Below are 18,106 nucleotides of genomic sequence, written 5' to 3' on the forward strand. Positions count from 1 at the left end.
AAAGCAGGAGGAAGACGCATTACAGTTTTTCATACATGTGTTTGAGTCATTTGTAAAACAGTACAAAAGGAGCTTTATGACGGCAGGGTCAGAGCACGGCAAAGACTGGTGGGCTCCTCGTGCTGGAACAGTGAGATTAGCTTGAGAGTCAGAGGATCAGTTCACACAACACTCTTCTCAACGGTGGTTCCACCACCGTTGAGAAATGTGTTGTCTGGAGGGAAAACTCCACCCTGAATCTCCACCCTGTGCAGAGGAGAGTTCCTGCACAACCATTGTGTTGTGTTTTGTATGCAAGGCACCGTGGAGTTTCCTGCTGAATGGAGTTTCCTAGTGGCCATTGAGTTCCATGGCAAGAGCGGCAAAAGGAGGGAGTGCTGCTATAGGATGGCCTCCAGGACTATTTTTTGCAGCAAAGGCTGATGGGATACATTGGAAGGACTGGGGGAGGAAAGAGGGAGGAGAAACTGTCAATCAAATGCTGCATTGACTTTTACTCCACCCCACAGGAGGCTACACCCACACAAGGGTAGAGTTGGAACATGTTGTGTGGTAAGTGCCCCCTACAAACTCCACCACTGAGTTTGTAGGGGGCACTCCCTACATTTCCCACTGAGTAGAGAAACGTATTGTGTGAACTGAGCCAGAGGCTGATATACCGTGCCCATTCACCCCTACTCACGTTAACCACTTCATAGCTGTAGCTGCAAAGAAGAGCTGCTTGTTCTGTTCAAAATTCCTGGCCGCTATTCCAATACCTCTATTGACAACCATAAACAACAAACTAGATGGAATGTTAATTGCATGAATGCAATTACTATCCACAATTTTAAAAGCTGTACAAGGCACCCATGGGGAAGGCTGAGCAACACTGGGAGAGTTAAACTCTTCTCTACTGCTGTAGTCCTGACAATAATGGCTCCCCCGCAGCTGCTATTTGCACCCAGAAGTGGAAACTCCTCACAGAGATTCTTTCTTTCTGTGTGTGTGCTTGAAAAGCCTATGTACCTATAAGTTTTAATAGAAAGCAAGTAAGTCGACCAACTTCCATTAAGCTGTATGGGCATGCATTTGGGCATGGGCAAACTCCTCTTTTTTCCTTTTTCTTTTTTACTCCCAGCACTGTAGTAAAAGTTAGTCTCATGAAATAACTGCTGCAATTGACTCTGGGCATGATGCTCACAAGTTACATTGGGGCATGATAAGTTAATTTCCCAAGTCAATTCCATACAATAAGCCTTGCAAATGTCATGTCTAATTCTATTTGTCATTATTGTATTTATTTATTTATTTATTTAGAATATTTATATACCGCTTCCCATTGAAAAAATTCAGAGAGGTGTACAAGATAAAATGAAAATAAAAAACAGAATAAAACACTTAAGACAAATTTTAAAAGAAGCAAATACAGAGATTCAAGGCTGCATATTAAGGAAAGGCTTCCTGGAATAAAGATGTTTTCAGGAGGCGCTGAAAGGAGTACAAGGTTGGAGCCTGTCTGACCTCCAGAGGCAGGGAATTCCATAGGAGGGGAGCCGCTACACAGAAGGCCCTTCCCCTGATGGACTGCAATCGGAGGATGGATCTATGTGGAACCACCAGGAGCAGACCCTCGGATGACCTCAGTGACCAGGCAGGTTGGTAGGGGAGAAGGCGCTCCCATGCTTGATCAATAGAGAAGCATTTTCTGCCATATGCAAAGCAGGTTCCAGCAGAAGCCTTAGCCCTAGATTTAGTGCAGGGTTCATTTCCAGCTCAAGCCTCCAGTTATGGCTACATTTCCGTACTTAGCAGTTGGGTTGGGACAGCCTCATGCTAGGTCTGGATCTGAGAACTCCTGCCAATTGCATCCCCTTCTGCATGCATATCATTGAAACCTGCACAACCAAACCACCAAGTGTCAACAGTAGAGACAAGATATGCCAGAGAACATTGCCTGCAAAGCAAATACATTCAGATGTCAATTCATACACTGCAAGGGAGGATAATTTGCTTTCTTGCGCTGATGCCTTGCTAATTTACCAGATTGTATTTCTGGTAGAGGTTGTAGGAGGAAGCATAGAGAGGGAACAACTCACTCTAAAGGGTAAATATGCTTGGGGTATCATTTAAAGCAAGGACTGATCACATAACTCTCAAGAGCAGGAGGTGGGGGGTGATTAAAAGTCACAAATGGTAAATACAATGTGGTTCCAATAAGGCCCTTGAGCTGGCTTCCTAACAAATAGGTCAAGGTTAATCTGACAATACTAATCAAAGCCCACTTGGCAAGAAATAAACTCCATCTCATATAAGTTATTTACTGCAGCACTTAATTTTCTGTGCTTCATTTCTGGCCCGTGCTTGGCCATTAGAGATTAATATTCATAAAGAGAATGGAATTATTCATTAGATTTAAACAGGACTGTATTTCAAAGACATAGTTCCCAACAGCAATTTAAAGGCAATGTGGAGAACTTGGTTAGTTCTGTCTTCCTTTTAAACATAAGTACAATCTAGCAGGGTCATGTTTCATCTTCATTAACAACCATCTCTGGCGGATAATCACTTCAACATAACAACAGATGAGTAACTTTGGATAAAAAGCAGCATGTTCCCATACTGAAAATCTGTTTAAATACTTTTCTCCAGGATTGTCTTAAAAGAGCTCCCACTCTCAGGAGGACAGTCAGGAGACACATGAATGAGAGGAAAGAGATAGCATCAATGTTTCATGTTTCTTCCAGAAATCTCCTTCCTCAACATTACTGGAGAAGGATCTGGGGCTGCCACATTGCGACAGTGGGCTCCACCATGTATCTTTAAGCCCCCTTATGCATTGAGAAATGAGACAACCTTAGCTTCTCCTGCCTCTTCACCCCTTCACCCATCATCCATCTTGTCACCTGCCAGAGGTATGCCCCATTTAGATCCCTTCTCTTTATTGTGGATGAGTTTGAAGGATGGGAGGCAGACTGGAGGAGAAAAGGGTATCAAAAACCACGGCTGTCTCCTCTGCTTTCTTTCTTTTTTAGAAATATGATGCCCCCTTCTACACAAATTCCCCTCCAGTCGCGGGCAAGAGGTCCATCATACTTTAAATAATTGGCTGCATTAAAAATGCCATTCATGCCCCAGAGGAACTAGCTGTACAAACTGAATAACTAAGCCAACCGCTGTTCTCTACTTCAATAGAGAGAGGAAGCTCTCCCAGAATATTTTAAGAACTAGACTTACCTCTTCACTAAACGAGGCTAAAGGCTCAAGCAGGATATTCCACTATGAAAGCGGTATACAAAAGGCAGGAGCCACACTACTGCTTTATAGCAATATTGAAGTGCACTGACCACTGTTGGGGCCCATTGACACCGACCATATACCGCTTTCATAGTGCAAGATCCTGCTTGGTGTAGATGCGTCCCAAGAATACTCCTAACAATATTCCTAACAATATTCCTAACAATAGCCACCTCACCCAGCCATCTTTACCCCTCTACCTGAGAAGCTAGTCATGATAGTGATCCCTTGTTGTTTGTCTCTGAATACAGATTACAACTCTTAACTGTCATGACTAATGGCCACTGACAGAACTATTCTCCATGAATCCGTCTAGTCTTCTTAAAAGCCACCTATGGTTTAAAAAGTGCCCTGTGCAAACACATTTCATAAGTTGCTTGTGCTTTGCTTAAAAAGGTACTTCCATTTGTTTGTTTTGAGCCTACGTGCCATTTGATTTCATTAAATCACCCTAAATTCTAATCATTAGGTCAGAATAATTTCCTCTTCACCTTCTTTCATGTCTACTCTCAGTTATCTATTTTTTTCTCAGTCCCCATCCACATCTTAAAGTCAACACTTCTTAAGCCTTTCTTCATCAGAAAGATGCACCTTCTACAGCTATAAAAGTAGTAGTAGTTGTAGTTGTTGTTGTTGTTGTTGTTGTTAAGTTGATAAAAATGCCACACTGGGTTGTATCCAATGCTAGTCTAACTTAAATCCTGTTGAAATCGATGGTTTTGTTGTTGTTTATTCATTCAGTCACTTCCGACTCTTCGTGACTTCATGGACCAGCCCACGCCAGAGCTTTCTGTCGGCTGTCACCACCCCTAGCTCCCCCAAGGTCAAGTCCGTCACCAACAGAATATCATCCATCCATCTTGCCCTTGGTCGGCCCCTCTTCCTTTTGCCTTCCACTTTTCCTAGCATCAGCATCTTCTCCAGGGTGTCCTGTCTTCTCATTATGTGGCCAAAGTACTTCAGTTTTGCCTTTAATACCATTCCCTCGAGTGAGCAGTCTGGCTTTATTTCCTGGAGTATGGACTGGTTTGATCTTCTTGCAGTCCAAGGCACTCTCAGAATTTTCCTCCAACACCACAGTTCAAAAGCATCTATCTTCCTTCGCTCAGCTTTCCTTATGGTCCAGCTCTCGCAGCCATAGGTTACTACGGGGAATACCATTGCTTTAACCAGGGCAGGATCTACACTACTGCTTTAAAGTGTTTTAAAACAGTTATAAAGCGCTTCAACTGCTTTAAAGCGCTATAGAACTGTTATAAAGCGCTTTAAAGCAGTAGTGTAGATCCAGCCTATGTGGACCTTTGTTGTCAGTGTGGATGGTACTTTTACCCTTTTCTTTTGTTGAAATTATATAATAAAAAATAAGTAATAAAAAAAAAACAAGAAAAAATTGTCCCTTTTATTTCATTGGGTCTACCCTACCTAGGACTAACATTGGATGCAACACACTATTCCAAATATAGTGCACTGCAGAAGGCATTATGAAAGGCTTTTCTTAATCAATTCCTACCAAGCACAATACAAGCTGGTAATGTGCATGTTTGAAAGGTTATTGCTATTGAGTTTGATTTTATGCAAGGAAGGAGGAATACGTGTCTAAATAAATAAATGAATAAATACAATAGATAAATACATCTTGCCAACGTAGGTACCAGTGTATCATTTATGAACAGCACATATGTACAAAACTGCAGCATTTTCTTTTCAAATAAAAGCCAGCCGGCGCAAGATCCTTCTCCATTCAATGTTGCATTTAGACTGAAAAAGCTTCACTTTATAAATAGATGCAATTCACATGTATTTTTTTACTTTAGTACAGCGGGTCGTATAAGTAGCGACTACTATTACAGGACATTGGTATACTGGCATTAATACACAGCTCCAAAATTTATCCTGGAATTAATTCCACTCTCTCTGTGCCTACCAGCCGAAAGCAAAAGCAGATTGAAAGAGTTATAGCATAGTCTGTGTAGATATGGCACTGGGTTTGCTGGTCACAGTGTTTATTACACACTATAAACAATAAAAGCACTCTCTGCTTTCTCCATACTGGGACACTACACAACTCCTGTCAGTGTAAGCAAGGCCACCTACTAAGAGAGGCAGAGAGCAGATTTTGTCCCAACTGCCATAAGCTCCCTAAATGTACCACTTATTTATTTATTCTCATGCAAATGGAAGTTGTTTATTCCTTAATACACATAAAAGTAAAGGGATACCCTTGGGAAAGGGAAAGGAACCTCTCGTGCAAGCACTTGAGTCATTGCTGACTCCTAGAGGGACGCCTGCTTTCGCTGACGTTTTCTTGGCAGACTTTGTAGTGGGGTGGTTTGCCACTGCCTTCCCCAGTCGCAGTTACCTTTCCCCCAGCCAGCTGGGTACTCATTTTACCGACCTCAGAAGGATGGAAGGCTGAGTCGACCTGAGCCGGCTGCTTGAGAACCAGCTTCCGCTGGGATCGAACTCAGGCCGTGGGGAGAGTTTTGCCTGCAGTAACTGCCGCTTACCACTCTGCACCACACGAGGCTCTTACCCTTGGGAAAACAAAAGCTTAAATCTGTCTCTGTTGAACTCAGTATCCGAGAACCTATTGTGTAGTGGCTAGAGTGTTGGACTGGGAGTCAGGAGATCCAGGTTCTAATCCCCACTTGGCCATGGAAGCTCAGTGGGTGACTTTTGGCTATTCACAGGCTATCAGCCCAAATTTGATTTTTTTTACATTTATATACCACCCCAAAGTCGAAGCTCTCTGGGCGGTATACAAAAGTTTAAAACAGTGAACATTAAAAAGTATATAAAATTTAAAACCATCAAAAACATAAACAGTATAAAACAACGGTATCCATTGTTGCTCTGAGGATAAAATGAAGCGGAGGAGGATTATGAATGTCACCTTGACTCCTTGGACGACCAGCCATGGTTTTATTTGTACTTTGTTTCTTTTAAAACTGTGTTTTAATTTGTTTTTATTCTGTTTTTATTATTTTATTCTATTTGTTCACCACTCCAAAAATCTTTGGATGGGGAACAGTATATAAATATTGGTGTTGATGATGATGATGATGATGATGATGATAAATGAAATACATAAATAAATAACCCTTTCCAACTGTATTCCAGATTGCTGCCCACTCACTTTGTCCCACAGAATTCAGTATGAACTACTGAAAATTGATCCGGCTCCATCTGCAGACTATTTTCTCTCTTGTTAGGATGCCACATGGTGGCAGAATCCTGAGCTTTTAGGAGAATGATAGCTAAGGCTACCAACTCAACTACTGGTCATATACTCTTGACAGACTTGGGACATGTCTAGACCTAGGATGGGGAGGGGGAGGATCTTGCAATATGGTGATTGCGAGATCCTCCCCTTCAATCTACACACTGTGTGTGACATCCAGGAAGGAAGAGAACATCGTGCCCGCCATTTTTTGTTTGTGTTTTTTTTTAATCGAAAATGAGTGCACGAGCCCTCCATCGCTAAAAGTACATGTTGTTGTTTTTAAAAAGATCCCACTCCCACCCCCAATGGGCACGGGGGTGAAGCTCCACGCCCCATGCCCGGTTCCTGGCTCCGCACGTTTACTTGTAAGGAACCAGGAAGATCCCAGGACTGCTGCCCACACATCCTGCGGTCTTGGGACAATCCCAAGACCATGGGAAAAGTCAGGATTAAAGCTGTCCCAGCTATCCCAGGCAAAGGGAGGGATCATCCTTCCCTGCCCCTGGGATCCCCTGTGCATCATGTGAGAGCTTCGGCTATTGGGCGGTATAGAAATGTAATAAATAAATAAAATAAATAAATAAATGTAGACACGTCCAGTGTTTGTGTTTAAGACAGATCTATTTCCGAACTGTTGCCATGAGTTTGGATCATCTAGAGTAATGGCAGGCCAGTCGATCGCAGGATTTATCTCCCACTTTAATCCATATGTTTGCTTTTCTGCTTTGTTTTCTTGTGTGTGTGTTGTGATTCTTTGTTTTTTGCGTCTACTGATTTCCCCCTTTGTACTAGAAAGAAATTGCTGGGCTCAAGCACTTCAAAAAGCCCAACATGGCCTAGAGGGATGAATGACTCAGGACACATAGCAGAGAACAAACCAAACCACTCCTTAGTTTTTCTTCCCAGAGTGCTTCCTGTCTTTTTAGTCCATCATAAAACCTAGGATGCAATTATCCGGGGTATTTTGGAATGCTAGTTATGGAAGGGATGCATCATCAGTGCCTCTCTTGGAAGCATAAAAATAATCCCCCCCCACACACACTCAAATATGAGGTCCTTCATGCTTCAGGAAATGCAACAATTCCCATAAAATGATGACAAAGGGACTGAGGGGAAATTCTAGGGCCGGAGCTTCAGCATGTATCTTCTCTTCAGTTGTGGGTGTGTTTCATGCTCAAATTAATCTTATCTTGTCCTTATATCACAAGCCATCTAGTAAACTGAGGACTCCAATGTGCATCGTATATAGCCAGGTGTAGGCCTTAGGCTGTACATGTCCGTTATCATTAGCAAAGTTCTGTTGCAGGCAATATTAGCATACTCCTCTCTGATGCTTTGTGCCTAAAGCAGTTAAGGCTCACGCAAACACACAGCAGAAATCTAGAGATTTATAGATTCCTTTAAAAGTCACCGAAGGAAGCCTGAACCAAAACATTGTTCCAAGTGCAACCATTGTGAGAATCACTAGAAGAAAGTTATTGATGTACTTACTGAAAGTAAAACCCACTTCCCTTTCCTAACAGAATCTCAAGATGACTACCAATATGAAAACAAAGCTACAGCACAATAAAAACTCACAATAATACCTAAGTAACCAGACTAATAACAATATAATCAAAATAAATATAGCTCAAATGAACTAGGATGAGAACAAATCAAAGGCATCTATATAAAAAAAAATGTAAATGTTCGTTCGAAACAGACGTTATATCTCCGAAAATTCTTCACCGATTGCTTTGAAATTTTGACACAACGTTGCATTCGAATACGCGAGCGTTGTTATGTAACTATGTTCTATATGGGGTCAAAAGTTTGTCTTAAAATTTATTTATAGACTGTTAAAATGCTGGGAGAATAAAAAGGTCTTCACCTGGCATCTAAAAGCATATAATGTAGGTGCCAAGCAAACCTCCTTAGGGAGCTCATTCCACAGCCGGGGTGCCACAGCAGAGAAGGCCCTCCTCCTGGTAGCCACCTGCCTCACTTCCTTTGGCAGGGGCTCGCGGAGAAGGACCCCTGAGGATGACCTTAGGGTCCGGGCAGGTACATATGGGAGGAGGCTTCCTTCAGATAGCCTGGCCCCAAGCCGTTTAGGGCTTTTAACATTAATACGAGCACATTATTATTATTATTATTATTATTACTACTACTACTACTACTACTACTACTACTACTACTACTACTTTAGGGCAGTATTGAACCGGGCCACTGTACTCCCACTGACTGTGTTGCACCAGAGGGAGCAACCACTAGTGCAATGGGGATTTGGTTCTAAAAGTAACTTCGGAATGAGCAGAAATGCTCACTTCCAGATCAGGACAGGTCAGTTCCCATCTACAAGCTCTGCTGATCTGCCCTGTTACGAAAACAAACTGTATCATTCTGTGCTTTTAGAACAACTAAATCCCTGTTGTGCAAGAGGTCACTGCAGGCTAACAGGCACAATAGGATGCTGCCCTTTGTCTTTATTATGATGAATTTATACCCTCTTTACCAGGGACTTGGACTTGTGGAGTCAGTGGGAAAATGTTGCATGTCTTGTAAAAACAAAACCAACGAAAAACTTAGATATAAAACGCTATTAACAAGCGCTTCCCCAATTCTGATTTTTGAGGTAGGGGGTATTCCCCCCCCCCCTGGAAACAGCAACACTTATTTGTGTGAACCCTCACCATTTCAGTGACATTGCTTTCTTCAGTTGCTGGAGCCTCGAACACCTTTCTTAAAAGCTGTTTTTCCCCCTACCTAAATTCACATGAGAGATCCCACTAGATCAGGTATCACATAATAAAATACCAACACACTATATAGTCCATCAAAGTTGGCTATGTGAACCCCTCCCTGAGGGAAAGTGATTGCAAACAGCTACTCAGAGCTTCATCCCACGTACCCGTTTCCCTCTAATTATCCCCATAGCATAAAGCTGCTGCTGCTGTTGTTAGCTAAATCACACCCCGGGCAGCGGCGCTCCTAAAATCCTTTGCATACCAGGAAAAGGGTTGGGGGGGGGATGTAAAAAATCATTAAAAATCAACAGATGACCCAATCTGATTCAAATTTGGTATGCTGAAAGCCCTCCTTAATATTTATTACCGTGGCAATTTTGCTGTCTTCATCTTTAAAACTTACGCAGATGTAAGCATTTGTTTAATTTGTACTTTAAACATATCAAATCCTCCTCTTGCGCCCCCAGTGGCCGCTTAGAGAACAACAAATGACTCGCTCCTAAAGAGGTACCAAAATAGGTCGGGTCTTTTGGCTTTAAAGCACAATTAAAGCAGGATGCATGGGATTACTTCACAGTCAAAGCAGGTTATAAGATGGAAAACTTCAGAGTCCTTTGCACGCAATTCGCAGTGATGGCGCAGTATAACGCTGGTGTGATGAAGCTTTTAGAGTAGGGGGGTCAATATAAATGAATGAGCACTTACTTTTGCAAGGACTGCTAGACAAAATGCTGCAAAGAAGTAGCACTTTTTTGTACAGTTGTAAATGCTTGCAAGAAAATGCCATTAGTTCCAACCCTGCTCTACCGTAGACTACTAGATGAGCTGAATCATAGACATTTTCTCCACACATGGATGTAAAGAAACATGCATACACATTAATTTCTGTATTATATTTTCATTCCCAATAACCAATAGAAGAGCTCCATTCTTTCATTGAGGGTTTTGCTGTTTCCCTTCTCTCAATCTAACTTTTCCACTAATTTTCAAGGACTAAGCTACTTGCCATAATTAATTCTCTACATACATGTGATTATTTCTGCATTTTGCCTATTTTAGGCAATCATCCACTTTGGGGCTGTTAATAAATTGAATATCATTGGTTGATGCAATTTTGATATCTCAAAATGAAAAAGCTTAAAGACCCAAGTGCATATTTTCTTTCTTCTTCAGAGCAATTGCAAATTACTATAGTTCTACCTTCCTAATAAACTGAAGCAACTAATTATTACTGGCTTCCAAAACACAGGTAATACGTTTGTAATTCAATCTGTGCAATTTATCTCACTGGAAGTATTCCCCCAACCCTAAACCCCCACTGTTCAGAATATTTGGGTTTTCTGAAAAGTAGATCCTGTGAATCAAATACCAGTCAAAACCACCAGACAAAGTCCATCATATACAGACCAATCAAGTTACTTCTCTTCAAGGCATCAGACTGTTGACACACAAGAACATAAAAAAAACTAACTATAAGCTCTTGTTAAATTCCTTGGCAACCCATTCAGGACACAAACCAACAACAACCAAAAACTACAGAACACACTCAGAGACGCAAATATTGCCATTTGTGCATTCCCCTGGGCTCCGGAAACTCTACACAACATTACCCCGCAAACGATATGTGCATTCCATCCTTGCCTCTATTTGATAAGTGAATAGCCCATGATAAGGCATTCAAATTTCATGGCTAATAGGTTCACTGATTACTAGGAATTGTTGGGATTTAATTAAAAAAAAATTACTCAGCCAAGAAGGTCATTATTTCTCTAATAAAAGTTGGAACATTGTGCTGCACCCACTCACTTGTCACCATGCCGCTGGCATGCTAATTAAGTATCTCCACGCAACACTACTCATACTGGAATTTGGTTGGTACATGTCTTATATATTAAAGCCAACTCTTAGGTTCTGTCTCTGCCACATTCTAGCCCTACAAAGAAACACTACTCAGCGTGGGGATTAGGGATGGGAGAGAATTTTGTCCCAGTTCATTTTTTAGAAGACTTTACCAAAATTGTCAAAGGTCTTCATATACAACGTGTATTATATGTGATGGAAAGAACTTGAGACTAAATAAAATAAAATAAATAAAACGTGGGAGAGACCAAACTGGAAACTGTCCATCAAGCCCCAGGGCTTTGAATGCTTTGAACCCTATATATTCAACCATGTTAGTGTTGAATTAGGGTTGCCACTTCTTCTTTCTGACAGGATCCTCATCTTCAACAGTTATATGGCAGGCAAGTTTCTGTGTAAAGTACTCTCAACAGCGAGAGCTCCGACCTCACAGCCCTCCATTCATCCAATGCCCTACGAGAAAGAGGCAGATAGCGGGGAGATCTACACTAAGCTGGATATACTGCTTATAAATGTTTTTTTTTATTGCGTATTGAGTCTTACCTCGCCACATGACGATTGCCTTGTAATGCTGTATCGCTTACCCTTTCTGTCGTTCTATTTTCTGATCTTATCTGTATAAATCGTTGTATTTTCTCTTATGTGGCCGATTACATCATAAGAAACCTTCCTTTTTTCATATGCTTTTCCTTAGCCGATTACCTTCCTCGGGGCGTGTTTCTTGTGTTTCCGCGCCCAAAGTAGTAGCCGTTTTAACTCTTTCTTGTCTCGTGTTCCTCGTTGCAGCCACAACCTCCCTCCCCCCTTCCATGATCTGCATGTGCATGGACATTGTTCTATATGTGTTTACTCAGAAGTAAGACTCTCTCTGTTCAATGGGCTTTCCTCAAAGGTAAGCCAGCATGTGATGTTAGCAGTTGAAATCAATGGGATTTACTTTTGAGTAAGGGAACCAGCACACCTGTAGTTCATGAACTTGAAGGTGCAAGCAAGCAGGGAGGGAGACTCCAGGCAGGGTTAGTGGATTTACTTTACTCAAAAGTAAATCCCATTGATTTCAACTGCTAACATCACATGCTGCCCCTTGGTCTGTGCTTAGGAAAAGGGCGCAGAAAGAAGGGAAATCTATCCAGCACCCCTTCTCTCCATTTCTCTCCCCTCCAAGCACAGACCAAGAGGCAGCAAGTCACGTTAGCATTTGAAATCAATGGGATTTACTTTTGAGTAAAGTAAATCCCCGAACCCTGCCTGGAGGCTCCCTCCCTCCCTCCCTCCCTCCCTCCATGGCTCCTGCTTAGGAAAAACTCCCAGGTGTGGAAAGAGGAGAATCTTTCCACCACCACCCTTCACTGTTTCTCTCGAAGGAGGGATAATGGAAGAAAAGAGGAAGTGGGAGGAACAATAAGCAGATGGGGAATTGGAAAAAAAAGTTACAACATATATTGTGTGGCCCAGAGTGCTGCATTCCTACTGGAGAGGAAAACGGTAAGAAACGCCTTAATACCTACGTGTGCCCAGTGACGTTTCAAATCGGTATAACATATTACGTTTGCTGACTGACAAAATGACGTTATATATACCAGTGTAGATCTCCCCAAGGTGTGAGGTGGACAGAGGCTTTTACAATCTCCCATTCCTCTGATTTTCTTTTACTTGCTGGTAGACAGGCCTCTGTTTTAGACAGGGCTGGCTCCAGATTTGAGGGTGGTGGTCTCCATAGACATTGCTGGATTACATAGCAGCAGGAAGTGCCATTTTAAATTTCCCACAATGCCCCTGCCATAGGGCAGCTGCCAGCAATGGTGGGCCCTGGGAGGGCCCTGTAACCCTGGCTGCTACCCAAGGATGACAGTGTTATTGGGCCTGGTTCTAGATAAGTCTTGGTCGATTCTTTATCGGTATGAAGCATCTCTTCGAACAGCGAAGGTAAAATACAGCAGTCACTTTACGTTTTCATCTAGAAAAAGAATAACTTGTGTCAAGTCCAAGCATAACCCTGGCACCTGCTATCCATCCCTGAAAAGCTATCGGACAAAATTAAGGGGGGAAATACAAACATGCAGTACCTTAAAAAGACTGCTCATTATCAAACGTGACATTGTATTTCAACAGGCACTTTCTCTTTTTGAAAACAGTAGCTTGGTTCCAAGAAGTCTAGGAAGTGAGAAGGAAAAGAGCAGGACTGAAGATGTGACTATATGTCCTGCTGGGACAATGCTGAAAAGGTGAAAGTAGCACAGAGGTAATGAGGAAAAATGCACAGGAATCAGAACAAGACAAGGATGAATGGAGCCTGTGTATTGGGGACAATGTGGGAAAGTATTAAAATGGAATCTGTGATGAAAAACAAGTGCCAGCAGCCCTAGAAAAAGAGAGGAGACGGAATGTTTAAATGACAGTCTGCAAGGAAACCAGGTAGCAACATATGCCTTCCTCTATTCACTGGGTTGGAAAAAATATTTTTGCTAATTTAGGCTACTCACTCAGCAGCTTTTCCAAGATAGCACATTTGTTCGAGGCAACACCCTATGTTCCATGCACTGTCTTCCCTTGAGAAATTGAGGTATTTCCCCCAGGCATGACAGAACATTCATGCTAGCCACGGTTCCTCCTACCTATTCTAAATTATCTGCATTTTTCACTTTGCCTCGTTTGATGTGCAATGACAAAAATTGCAGTATAACTGCAAAACTACCAAAGGAATAAGAATCCAACGGAGGATCATTGTGACTCAGGATGTAGGTGGCATAGATTAGGGATTTGAATAATTAGGTTCAAGCAGAATCCAGAAAACGACGAGGAAACCGGCAGGGAAATAGAAATGGGAGAGCCAGTGATTTTGAGCTTGTGTAAATTCTCCCAAAATCATTTTGAAGCTCATTTCGGCTCGCTCCCATTTTTTGTTTTTAATCTGTTCTTTCGCTCATTCAAATGCGGAAAGTGCACATTTCTGTGCATATTTTTCAAAACTGTGCACTTTTCTCCCATTGACTAAAGCATGGAAGCTTGGAAGGAGCTGTTGACTAGCTCAAGCAGATTTGAATGGCACAGAGCTGAGCCAAAATTTATCAGAAGAGATTTTTCTTGAGTAAATTTCTGAGAACTTCCTTTATTTGTACCCTCCTAGAAAAACATGGTTATTTCGCAGAATATTTTCATCTCTGTCATTGTTTTGTTGAAGTTGCCATTCCTTCCCCACAATCCCCTGGAATGATGCTAGTCCCTGGGGCATATGGTGGTGGTAGTGGGGATGCAAAGGGGCAGCCAGGCTGACAACACTGTTTGACAACACTCCACCCCCTTGAAAGCTTTTGGGGGAAATGGCACTCTCCATTTTGCTGCCTGAAAAATAGGGTAGAGAATTTCAGGAGGACATTTTCATTCACCTCTACTTCTGCATCCCTTTGCAGAGGTTGTTGGGAGGATAGAGCCAATAAGCTCTGTCAAGTGCTTTTATGTCAGCTTGTGTTCCAATGTAGAGAGGGGCTGAAAGAGATTCCTGACAGATGCAAACACACAGAAATGACAATCATCCCATTCACTCAAAATCGTAAGGAATGTTACAAAAACAAATAGTGTGTGCTGGTGCAGTCAAAAGGATTTAAGATACTGTACAGCTGGCCGGCGAGATCACATTACGCCAGTCCTTTTACAACTTCATTGGCTGCCAGTCCAGGTCCGGGCCCAATTCAAAGTGCTGGTATTAACATTTAAAGCCCTAAACGGTTTGGGGCCAGGTTGCCTTCAGGAACGCCTCCTCCCATATGTACCTACCCGGACCTTAAGATCATCCACAGCGGCCCTTCTCCGTGAGCCCCTGCCAAAGGAAGTGAGGCAGGTGGCTACTAGGAGGAGGGCTTTCTCCGCTGTGGCACCCCGGTTGTGGAACGAGCTCCCCAGAGAGGTCCGCTTGGCGCCTACACTGTACTGCTTTCGTCGCCAGCTGAAGACCTTTTTATTCACTCAGTATTTTAACACTTAATTTTAACTTAAATTTAAATTTTACTGTTTTAACTCTGTATTTTAATCCTATATCAACTTTGCTGTGTGGTTTTATCCTGGTTGCGCTTTTTATACTGTATTTCGTAATTGTGTTTTAAACTGTTGGGTGTTTTACTGTTAATTTTAATTTTTAATTTTTAATTAATTTTTGTGAACCGCCCAGAGAGCTTCGGCTATTGGGCGGTATAAAAATGTAATAAATAAATAAATAAATAAATAGCCATAGACTTCCCTAAAAAGTAGCATCCTTCAAGTGTAAGATTTAATATAACAAATATATAACATAAAATGCAAAACTGGAATTATCAGTTCTTGGTTATCCATCCAGATGTGTTGCAGGACAAGAGGGTTTTTTTCTTTTCTTTTTTTTATTGCAACAGGTGCTTATTTTACACGTACATACTCATGCCTCCTCTAAGCCCAAAGTACCCACCCACTGAGGAGGCTACTCACCATGACTCTGCATGCTTTACTGATCTGACCTTCCCTTCTTCTGATCAAGCTCCTCCGAGGACAAGTAGTTATGTTGTGTGACAGCATTGGGTGTGTGTAATTCATTCTATAATTCCCTGCGCAGCAGAACTATCCATACCTAGAGGAGGCTGTCTGTTACATCAATGAATGAGTCACTGCACTGGGACTGCTTCGGGAGGCATGCTGAGAACAGCAATTTATTTAGAAACACAAGGAGTTGGCTTCTGTGACAGTAGATAATTCGTACACATTTATACTCTAACACTAGAGCTTCATCTAATCACATAAGAAAGAAGTATGCGTGCAATTCAAGAACAAAAGTCGGTGCTTTGGGAAACACTGCTGTGGAGAGAGAAGGAAAATCGGCATTTTGTTAGAATTTATTAGAATTATTCTATTCATGGATATGCATTTACATGCAATCTGATCGAGGCGTGCATTTTCAAATCAAGAAATATAATCTATTTCAGTACTGACTACAGTTTACGAGAGAACTACCAATACCCCAGTACAAATACGCGTATATCACAGCCTCTGTTGAATGATCCAGACAAGTATAAACACATCTGTTCTGAAAGCTTAAAAATAAGTGAATGCCAACCAGCAAACAATCTCTCCCCTCTCCATCCCTGGACAGGGCTATCTAGACACAAATGTACATTTCATATATGATGCACAGATTTTGCAGTCTGATATTTGCACAAGGAAACAAAATACTTGCAAAAAGGAGCCTTAAAGTGTAGCGTGAAAGGTACATCATTCATTGGATACTCATGCTTTTGTCACAGAGCTGCCCCTTGATAGCACATTCAGCTTCCTTCAACACTGAGGGATCCCCCTCCTTTTTTCTTTGAATGAAAGGGTCGGTCATCTCATTACCTGAAACAAAAAACCAAGTGCAACTGGCATTGTTGGAGTCTTTAATAACAGGATGGAAACACTGCAGAGGAGAGAAGGGCGTGAGAAACAATGGTGTCTCACTCATCATTTCTAACACTTGCTGAAATCCAATCAGTTGGGTCAATAATCAGGGGACCTTGAAAAGACAAACCAGATCATTGTTAGAGTGTAATTAATCCAAAAGTGTAGATGCATTTGGATGCTACTGAAAAGAATGAAGCCACATTCTCAACAATGCCTCTCAGAGCTACTTATTGGGCACAAGAAAAGGCAATTTATTTTTGGCTTTTTGTAAGATTTAATTATACCTCACCAGAAAAATATAACAACAATAGAGAATTTCAGTGTGGCTCTCTAAAAGAACAGGGGGACGTACCAATTTTTAATCTTGAGTAGCAAAGTTGAATTAGCTGTATGCATTAATTGCCATTGGTTTTACTGTTTAAAGGTGTCTGTTGTTGTTTCTTTTAAAAAAGACTCTTTTTATGAAATGAACCTCTTGATAATTCCAAGGGGGCTTTCTAAAGTGGTAAAAAAGATAATCACATTTGTGGTGGAGAAGCTGATTTCCTTTAAAAGCAACATAAAAACATGTTTTACAATTTAAATTGTTAGAATTTAAAGGATTTAAATTTTTAATTAATTTTTTTAAAAAAACCATAGGGTTGGAGCCAAACTGAGATATACTTTGAGTAGTCCCACTAAAAATGATGGCACTTCTGATAGTCATAGACTAAATGGCCTTACACGGCTTGGGACCACAATACCTGATGGAACGCCTCTCCCGACGTGAATATACCCGGTCACTACGTTCAACATCTAAGGTCCTCCTCCGGGTGCCTACTCCGAGAGAGGCTCAGAGTGTGGCAATGAGGTACAGGGCGTTTTCGGTGGTGGCCCCCAGACTATGGAACGATCTCCCTGACGAGGCTTGCCTGGCACCAACGCTGTTATCTTTCCAGCGCCAGGTTAAGACTTTCCTCATTGCCCAGGCATATGGCAGCATATCTTAATCACCCACATGTTTAGTTTTTTAATGGTTTTTAATGCTTTATGTGTGTATGTTCTGTGTTTTAAAATTTAAAATTTTGCATACTTGTTTTTATCTCAATTTAAGAATTTCTGTAAACCGCCCAGAGAGCTCTGGCTATGGGGGCGGTATATAAGTGTAATAATAAATAAATAAAGTCCCACTTATTTCAAAGGGTCTACTCCAAGTCTGACTCCATCCCACAAAGGGGAAAAAATAGTCAGAAATAATTGTTCTCCAAAATATCACCAATCTGTATATGACATCCATCTCTTCTCTCTCTCTCTCTCTTGTTTCAAGCAGTAAATCCTGAGAAGGCAGTAGAAGCTCTAAATTGGTGTTTGGGGGCAATTTTGAAACAAATGAGGGCAAGAAACTGAAACAATCTAGATGAACTGCAATACTGTTGATTGGGGGTGCTGAAGATCTTGGAGGATGCATTCAGCCTATTTTTGCATGAGATTACACTCTCCTTGAAGCAGTTTGGGGGCGCTCCTGGATCCATTGTTGAGTTTGGATGAGTATGTAATTGCAGGTTACCACTTTTATCTTGTTTAAATCCATGTCTTTCCTGGAAAAGTCAGGTATGGCCACATTCATTACACCTCTTGTTAC

General features: G+C 41.6%; 1 protein-coding gene across 4 annotated transcripts in view; it reads right to left on the reverse strand.

The window, feature by feature from the left end:
- Positions 1–18,106, reverse strand: part of NRG3 (neuregulin 3) — a 795,134-nt gene that overhangs the window by 656,392 nt on the left and 120,636 nt on the right. Inside the window, exon 2 of one of the 4 annotated variants that reach the window (XM_063131659.1) lies at positions 8,644–8,681. The exons of the other annotated variants lie outside the window; for them this stretch is intronic. Within the exon in view, the coding sequence (XP_062987729.1) occupies positions 8,644–8,681 (38 nt within the window). The remainder of the gene's footprint in view (positions 1–8,643; positions 8,682–18,106) is intronic. 4 annotated transcript variants of the gene reach the window in all.

The sequence above is a fragment of the Elgaria multicarinata genome, chromosome 8, assembly GCF_023053635.1.
Source record: "Elgaria multicarinata webbii isolate HBS135686 ecotype San Diego chromosome 8, rElgMul1.1.pri, whole genome shotgun sequence".
NCBI classification, from domain to species: domain Eukaryota; kingdom Metazoa; phylum Chordata; class Lepidosauria; order Squamata; family Anguidae; genus Elgaria; species Elgaria multicarinata.